Source organism: Phoenix dactylifera, chromosome 4, assembly GCF_009389715.1.
Source record: "Phoenix dactylifera cultivar Barhee BC4 chromosome 4, palm_55x_up_171113_PBpolish2nd_filt_p, whole genome shotgun sequence".
Taxonomy (NCBI): domain Eukaryota; kingdom Viridiplantae; phylum Streptophyta; class Magnoliopsida; order Arecales; family Arecaceae; genus Phoenix; species Phoenix dactylifera.
Window position 1 is genome coordinate 5,257,090 of NC_052395.1, and position 9,356 is coordinate 5,266,445.

General features: G+C 41.3%; 1 protein-coding gene across 1 annotated transcript; it reads right to left on the bottom strand.

The window, feature by feature from the left end:
* Positions 1–459: 459 nt before the first annotated feature.
* On the bottom strand, positions 460–8,816 carry LOC103696081. The gene is made up of 4 exons (XM_039125227.1): positions 8,514–8,816; positions 6,620–6,683; positions 5,393–5,470; positions 460–1,045 (listed from the first exon to the last, which is right to left on the bottom strand). The coding sequence occupies exons 1-4, from the start codon at positions 8,814–8,816 to the stop codon at positions 474–476; spliced, it is 1,017 nt and encodes a 338-aa protein (XP_038981155.1). The 3' UTR covers positions 460–473.
* Positions 8,817–9,356: the final 540 nt, after the last annotated feature.

A 9,356-nucleotide genomic window follows, 5' to 3' on the forward strand; every position in this document is an offset into this window, starting at 1 on the left:
AAAAAAGAAAGAGGGGAACCAGGGCATGGCGCTCGCCGGCTTGGAAGGAGAGCTGATGGTTCATGGCATGGAAGGAGAAATTTTACATAGATTCCATGAAAGAGGAACCAATACAAATTGAATCTATCAAAGATCTAAAGGAACCAAGGCAAAGATGAACCATAAAGGAACCATAAAGCAAAGATCTAAAGGAACCATAAAGCAAAGATGAACCTGGGAATGGTCGATTGATGAGGATGAGAGAGAGAGGAACTAGGGCATGGTGCTTGCCGGCCTAGAAGGAGAGTTGGCCGCGCTGCAGAAGATGGAGTACCTGCAATTACAGAAGAAGAACTCCTCTATGTAAGGAAGCGCCCGGAAGCACCCGCAATCACCAAGAAAGGAAAGGGATCTGCAAAAACCCCCAAAAATCAACCCTCTAGTTTTGGATTGCCAAGAAGAAATCTCGTCTCGCCCTGCATCAATGTCATCGATCATCGAGATCCTCTTGACTGATAGAGCTCCATCCGACCTCTGGCCTCCGGCAAGGAGGAGTCCACCCTGGAGTCCTGCACCAAGTGCCCCTGCTTCGAAGCCCAGGTGAGGACCGCAAGGACCCCTGCCTGTGCGAGATCCTCACTCTCCGGCACGTTGAGGGAGACGTAACACAAGAGAATCAACGCCTCGGTCTGGAGCTGCTCCCCAAAATACACCAGCTGGACGAGGTGCTTGGCCCCTCCGGCTTTGATGATGGCCTTGGAATGCTCGACGCGAAGGAAATTCTCCTTGCACACGAACTTGGTCAGGGCAATCACCGCCTCCCTCGACACGATGGCTTCCCTCTCGTCCAGCAGCCGCACCAGAGGCCCGATGATCCGCGTCTTCGTTGCCCGGAAGGTCTTCGACAGGCAGCCGAGAGCGATGATGCTGGAAATCAGAAGATCGTCGAAGACGCCCTTGTCGGCGATCCGGAGGAGCTGGTCGACGACCGCCTTGGCGGCAGGTGAGGTGGGCTTGAAGGCGGAGTGGCGGAGGTTGGGGTTGTGCTCGGGGACGCCGATCGGAGCTCAGGAAGCGAGATGGAGAGGCAATCGGAGCTCAGGGACCCTTTTGAATGAGAGGAGAGGAGACGAGATGAGACTTTTTAAGGCAGCTAGGGCATCAATCGAGAGGGTTGGAAAGGATTTGGCCTACGACGACGCTTATAAGCGTCGTTGTAGGTCAAGCTTACAGCGACGCTTAAAAAGCGTCGTTGATTCTAAAGATGTACCGACGCTTTTTACAATCGTCGGTAAAATTTGGCGCTGATCAAAACTATCCCGACACTTTTTCCTAGCATCGGAAAAAAAGCATCGGAAAATCTATCTTTTCCTGTAGTGCGCGAGGATTTTTGAATAGAGCCATAAAATTTTGAATATTTTGTGAGTTAGGAATTTGCCGTCAATTCAGCTGGAAGAGCTCACCGGACATAAGTCTTGATTTCTAGCCTCTCTCTTCTCCTTCTTTTGGTTGTTGGGCCACTGTCTCTCTCTTTAATCTGGATGAGGAATCGTCAGATTGATCGATGACAGGGTCTCCCCTATTTTGTTTTTTTTCTTTTGTTTGGCCGACCACCATCGGGCATGGCTTGCCGTCATCGGCCTGCCGCTGGATGCCACCGAAGGATGTGGCTCACCGGTGACTGCCACCTCCTGAGGCAGCCTTTCACCATTTGGGAAGAAGAGAGAGATATCCTCATGATTCTCTCTTTTTCTTCTCTTATCTTCTCTTTTCTATCTCTAGTTTCTCTCTCTTCTTTCTTTTTTTTCTCTCTCCATCTTGGTGTTTTTCTCTCTTGTTGATTCAGAAAAAATTTGGATGGAAGGGACTCGGTGAGTAGTCCTAGGCTGCTATATGGTAGTGGACCTCTTACTGGACCAGTAAAAGATTCTGGTTGTCAATTATCCCAAATGATTTTTGATGTTAAATTGGTTTTGTAGGAGAATAATCTTTTAGGCAAGAGGACGTCAAGCAGAGTTCTACACACCTTGGTTTATAGATCGTAGTGTGGACAGGTGACTAGTTTGTCTGGTTGTCAGTATAGAGGTAAGAATTCTTGTACACCTGCCTGCATGATTATAGATATTTTGTACACATATGTATGATATACTAATGATCAAGATAGGTAAGATACAAAAATTCTTCTATAATAATTTTTGTGTTAAATTATATTTTGATCATGTATACTTGTAATTGATAGTATGATGGATGCATATATGAGTATAATTTATATTTGTATATTCAGACTAATAGATGTAGTGCTCTGGATTAACTATGTTATATAGATTACTCCATCATAGGATGGAAATATGACACTTATCAATTACCCTATCACAGGCGAAAAATGTGACTATGGTAAGTCTAAATCAGAAAATAAAAAGAATTGGTATCTGGATGTGAACTTGATTGAATAAATAAGGACTGTGGGTTGATCTCGTTATCATCGATTGCCTCGTCATAGGCTGAAAATATGGTACTATCGATTGCCTCGTCACGGACGGAAAACGTGACACCTATTGATTGCCCTGTCACAAGCGAAAAACGTGATCGAAATTTAGCCCATAGTCGAAAAGATAATTGATTTTGGATCCAGATCGGATTAAAAAGGAACGGAATGAAAAACTGCTTGAAAATACTATTGAAGATTTATGAGATATCCTATGATATATCACTCTTAAGTGGTTGAATTTCTATTGATATTTGATATACATATGTATACAATTTATTCGAGCATCGTTGATAGTTGGTTTGTGATTTAATGATGTGTGTGACGGTTACTTGCTATTTTCAAACTTATATTATTTTATTGGTATAGATGTGTGGAAATTTTTATTGGGCTATAAATCTCATACCATCTCTTCCTTTTTTTTTCATTTCAAAGTTGCAGGTCGCTTGGTACTCGGCTATGGTTGAGATCACGGGTGAAAGGATAACTAGATAGACTATCAATAATACTTGTTGAATGATTAAATTTTGTAATTATACTAATTTTGTTGTTCGTTATGAATTGAGATCATTATTATTCAGTGATATTGAAGTCGTAATAATTTTTCAGGCCTTGCATAATTTTTGAAGCATCGCTCTAGGGAGTATTCGAGCATGTCACATAGTCAACCTAGGTGTTGGATTCGAGGCATGACACTAGGCAAGACAAATTCTACTCTAAATAAAGTGTCTTTCATATCATGCTTCGAACTAGGTAACATCCAACATTTAATTTGTTTTATTCCAACACATCCTTGCCACGCCATAGGGAGATAATACCTACCAAACCAAAGTCAGAGGGCTAGATGAGGTTTGGGTAGGAACGGAACCTCTCGGTGCCATGAATTTGTTGCCGAGGTCATATCTGAGGTGTAAGAGGAACTCAGTTTGCTATCCGAGCTGTCGTGTCCTTGATTTGAGCGGCAGTCAGAATTTTGGACTGAAAAATCGGTTGGTTCCCTGTATACCATATCGACCACCCGGTATAGCATATATTTTGGTCATAGTCTTATAGCCTTCAGCAGACAACGTACTTCATCCTCCTCATGATATCAGTGCAGAGGTTGCAAAAGATTCTGAGGATTAAGCACCTTCCTTGCTATTAATACGGTCTCGTAAGGTAAAACGAACCCTAAGAACCTTCCACCAAAACACCTTGATCCTTGAAGCAACAGTCAACTTCCGTATATATTTGCTGAGCCATCATTTGGAAGAGCAATGCATTGTTATAGATTTATATATAGATTCAGAAGAAGATATGAGATCTCAACTTTTCATGCCTATTATAGATTTTCTGAATCTTTAACTACAGGATTAACATTGTCGAAGGGGTTTTTCGACACGACTCCTGAAACATTGATACCGAAAGATTACGTCCGTCAACAGCTAAGCATTGTTAAAGGATATTGGATACAGATTCCTCGCGGACTATTGCATATGATAGGACTGTTTGTTCATGAGAGCTGGTTCAATTCAAACGAAATACATCAAGAATCAACGTTCCATGTAGTCGTTATGTCGGCAAAGAAAAAACCCGTGTGAATGACCGATGTCTTGTTTCATCTTTTGATAACAACTAGCCCGATGTCTTGTTTCATCTTTTCATAACAATTCGCACGTTACATACCGTTTTGTAATAAAACACAACTATATTGCTGAATTATTAGCAGTCACTTTGGCTTCATGGATCCAACAAAATCTGTACCTAACTTTCAAAACAAATATTCAAGTCAAGCTGTATCAACTTGACATAAGAAAATTTTACGTAGGCCACACAAACTAAGGGCCCTTGAGCCGCGGAATTGAGTGTACCAGATGTTCAACGTAGTAGGGTTGATCCCCGTGAGGGGACCTAGTAGGCTAGTATTTAATTTCAATAGGAAGTGGAGAAGTTATCGCCAACTTTTGGATTAGGCGCCGCTTACCATTTCCTTTTCCTAGGCACGAATTCTACATGCTATATGACTTATATGCCAAGAAGGCTGTGTCCAATCGGAATCGGATCGAACTTAATGTATTTTAATATATAAACAACTTTTTTTAGTGACAATTTGCACGAGTTGTGTGAGAGCACGCTTGTAGTTTCGTGCACCAGGAAACCATGGTGAATAATTTTTCTGAATCATGGCACATCGTAAGAGTTTATTTTATTTTATAAAAGGGACTGGTTTGTGTGCTTTCCGGCTGCAAGCTTATAAGACTGCTTTGCAACTTCTAACGGTGGAAAAGGAGACACGGAAGAGAAGAGGGGAAAAAAAATACTGTGATTAGACATATTATATATGTTATTACACTATGTTGAACAGTCTTCCATTATGTGTTAAGTAAAACAAAATTTATTGTTTAATATTTATTTGTTTCTTTGAATAAAATAATATGATTTAAATTAAAGTAAGTCTATCCTATTTGACATGTGGTCCAGTTCATTCTTCTATTTGATTGAGGATTAGGTTTCTAATTTAAAATCAGTGTCTATCAAAGAACCTGATACACTTATTACTAAGAGTATGAAAATTACGATCGGTTCTGGTTGGATTCGGCCTTCATAGAGATGGCATGGATATGGAGTAGAAGTTAGGAATTAGCTCCATCTAATCTTTTAGAATAAAATAAAAAATAAATTATTAATTTTGAAAAGATTTGATAGCATTAAGCCTGATACATATTGTTAGCCCTTTTCCTGTCAGCTTAAGGTTTTAGAATCAATTTATTAGTTAATAGGTAGCAATTGAAACATAACTCCTTTTAAGAATTAAATAGTGAATGTATATAAATTTGACATGGATATATAGAAGAAAAACCATGATTATAAAGTAAAGATCTTTGATACGTTTTATACATAATTCAGATTTATGTGTGACTTGAGTAGTTAGATATAATAATAAATTACAATCCCTCCTCTCCCACTCTCCCACATTTGAACCGCTCCACTCTTTTGTATCTCGAACAACAGACCTTTTACCCGGTTCTGGAATTGCAGTCAAATACAGAATTAGATGATAAATTCACTATGTTAAATCTAGACATTTAAGCTCGTTTCAAAAAATATTTTTTCTTTAAAATTATCTGCGATAAGTCAAACCTGATCCATAGTGCTAGCCCTTATGCAAATATGCAACTCTATTAATTCGTCTCATACATTTGAAGTTCAATTAGCAGAGCTAGTTAGCATTGGTTTTGCCTGACTTGTTGAATTAAAGTTTTTTCCCCTTAAACCTTTCAAGTGATGGATAGCCCACCTTTGGACCTCCAACCCCAAACCTTTGTCCAGCACATAGGATCAAGAGAGGGGTATTGACCCGTAATCAGAGAACGTTGGCATTTTTAAACCCTTTCAAGAGCTGACACAATATTTTAATTGGAAGGCTGATTTAAACAGTACTATATGATTAAATATTGATTAATTTTATCTCAAACAAAATTTTTAAATGCCCATAATGGCTGAGAAATGTACGTTCTAATCAGAAGTGCCTTGTATAGGTGGCAATTTTTTTTTTCTTCCTTTCTCATTTCAGCTGGCGCTTTTTGGCGCTTTGTGTTAGTTTTCCCGTCCACCTCCCTTTTAGAAAAGTTTTGGGCTCGAAATTGGAGAAAAGGCAAAAGAAGGACCGCACGTGGTTCCCCACACATGCGGATTGGACTTTTCCTCCCATGCGCAGTTCATGCACGTTGTGGCTCGGGCCACCCCTATCTACTTCGGCTTTTGGAGTTTTGGTATCGATGGTGCGGCTTCCAATTGCCCACTTGCACTCGCCTAGTCTAACTAAAAGATCTTTGAGACGTTTGAATCCCATCCGCCTTAGCTTCCTACCCTACATCTTCTTTGTGCCATCCCATCTTGATGGGACGCTTGTCATGGTTATGATCCGGAATTCCTGGAAAGCGTTAGGCTAGGGAAGGAGGTTTCGTACTAATGGGTTCGATGACATGCTAAAGAAGCTCAAATGCACATGGTGGACCGTATCCAGGCTAGATTTAGAATCACTCAAATGATTTTTTAAGGACCCACTGGTAACCAATTTGCTATCTTGAGGTCACTGCCCTCGTCAAAACAGGCAGAATTTTTCTTTCCGACAAGCATACTTAAGAGTGCAGCATGCTATCCAATGAACAGGACCATTAGATTTAGAACTCTGGATGGAAAAGGACATGGCATCCTGATCCACCACCGCCTTAGCCATCTGCAATTTCATAGCCATTTTCAAGTCCCAACTCATGAAAAAAATTCCCCTCTTTTAGCGCAAAGTCACAACTAGCTTTGAGGAACAACAACTAACATCCATGCAGCATCCCCACGTTTAGTCTTTATTTCTGGACATGTTGGATACTTTCCTTTGAAGCATCGGGGTCCTAGTTCTACAGAGAACAGAGATTTCACTTGGATTTTTGCACGTCCGACAATGGTGAGGGATGTTGGACCTAACCTAACGGTTGTATTTTATAGTTGCACCACTCATAAAATGGGGTTCACTTTTCTCTTTCTTGTGTTCGCTTTAGAGATATAAAGAAATCCTGAGCAATTGAGCTAGAGCTAATTGTAGCCTAGTTGAGCCTTTTCGGCATCGTAACAACTTGTTTCGATGATTGTGCCGCGTGTTATCTATACAAATGTTGCTATGCGCTGCACTCCAAATTGTAACTAAATTAGAGAGCTGTAACCCAGAATATCCGTGTGATTCATGGTCAATTTTGCTCCTCAATAATTTATCAAAAACACACACACACACAGAGAGAGAGAGAGGCTCTATTACCACCCAGAATATCCAGCATCATATCATATGGCAGAGTTCTATTAGTCAGTCTCATATGTCTTCTGAAAAGAAAAAAAAAAGGGACAAAACTAGCGCTAAACTCGCCTTTTTGACGTACGTTTATGAGACCGACATTCACATGGTGCTCCATGAAAAAAATTCACTTGCCATGAGGGATATTTCTTTTTTTTTTTTTTACCCTTTTCAAAACCCTTCATACTCTATAATATCATGTTTACTCCTCTCATATTTTATTAGTTAATTTTTATTCGCACCGCCATATATATCATACTCTAAAATAATTACTTTTTCGCTGTTGGGCAATAGATTATGTTTGCTCCTCTCATATCATAGTCTACTATATCATGCTTGCTCCTCTCATATTTTATTAGTTAGTTTTTATTGGCACCGCCATATCACACTCTAAAATAATTAACTTTTTTGCTGTCGTGCAGTTGATGTTGTCACTGTTTACCATGAAATCGGATTAACTTTGCAATATAACCACGTTGTTTCCATGTTTTGGACATGTTGGATCCTTCTCTTTGAAGCATCCATAAATGTAGATTACGTGCCCATTTGATGGAACAAACATTTCATGTGTGGTGTTGGACGTAATCGTTGCCTTCTGTGGTTGTAAGAGCCAACAGTCCAATGAATTTGTCCCCTTATCATGAAGCTTAGACTAATTGAGAGCCTATTTGATATTGTTTTCATTTTCTGTTTCTATTTTCAAAATCCCAAGAAGAAAATGCACTAGACAAACAACCTGAATGATAAAAACCATTCCGCATTTTCAAATTTGTTTGATGAAAACTTTCTCAGAGGAATGGTTTGAGTCTCACAGAAATGCTGTCATCCACATCAAGCTCCATGCTAGTTTTTGCTAATATGTGCCGAAAGGAAATCACAAAAATGATAATAGTACCAAACAGATCCAAAGTGTCAGAGTCTTTATGTTATTCGCAGATGAATTGTCTTGCTTTTCAAGGCTTAGTTACCAACCTTCCATTCAATAGTTGATCAAAAAATCTAGCTTGTAGCTTTTCAATAGACCTGCAAGGGCGCTTTGGTGAGCGCTTGCTTTTAATCTTCGTACACAATTAGGCTTTTTGTTGAACACCTTATGCATGGTGAATGGCCGACCAAGGGGGTAAGGCGGCAAGTGGCTTCTCCACCGGAGGGAGCCGAGGTCTGCCACTACCGGGCGAGGAGAAGGGGCTTAATTGTGTGAAGCCAGGGGGATGTTGGACGTCCCACCGGATCTCGGAGGAGGAGGTGGAGAACCTCCATAGGTACTTCATGGCGGTCGTCGAACTGTCGAAGGACCAAATCAAGGCTAGTAGGCAGGCTTGAAAGAAAGTGGTAGTCATTATCCGGAGCCTTAGCCGATGGGTTCCGTTGAAGTGGGTGGCCCGAGAGGTGGCGGCGCACGGAAAGCTTCAGTTCAAGGTGTAGGTGTCTCTCCTTGCTGACGACCACTTGGTGGTTAGGTTCAAATCCAGTTGTCCCTCTCCGGTAGCCCTTGGGTGGTGGTGGGTCAACTGTTGGCGGTGGAGCCATAGGGTCCTAACTTCGTCCCTAGCCCGAATGTCGTCAAATTAGCAATGGTGTGGCTATAGATGTCGAAGCTCCTGGTGGACTACTGGGACAAGGATACAATCCTGCAAATCATCTCAGTTGTAGGTCAACCGTTCGTCGTGGATGGCTTTACAGAATAGTTGAAGAAGCTAGGGTTTGCTAGGGTTAAGGTGGGCATTGATGCTAATGAGCCGTTGTTGCCAGGGATTTGAGTTAAGGAGAGGAATAGGATATTGTGGCTGCCTTTTGTGTACGAGAATGTCCCAAATTTCTGCTACCATTGTGGGTGAATAGGGAATGCAGATGAAGAGTAAAATTTCCAGCACCGGAGCTGGCAGTAGAGGTGTGGAATTTGTAGGAGCATTCAAGGTCCTCGGCTCCAATGGTGGTGGAGGTGGGCGGAGGCCAAGGGATTGGTGTGAACCTGATACCAACTTGGACAAGTAGGGTCAGAAGCCTATTTTTGGCCCTTGGCTAGCAACTGCGAAGATCCGGCCATCGAGGGCTGTGAAGAGACTGCGG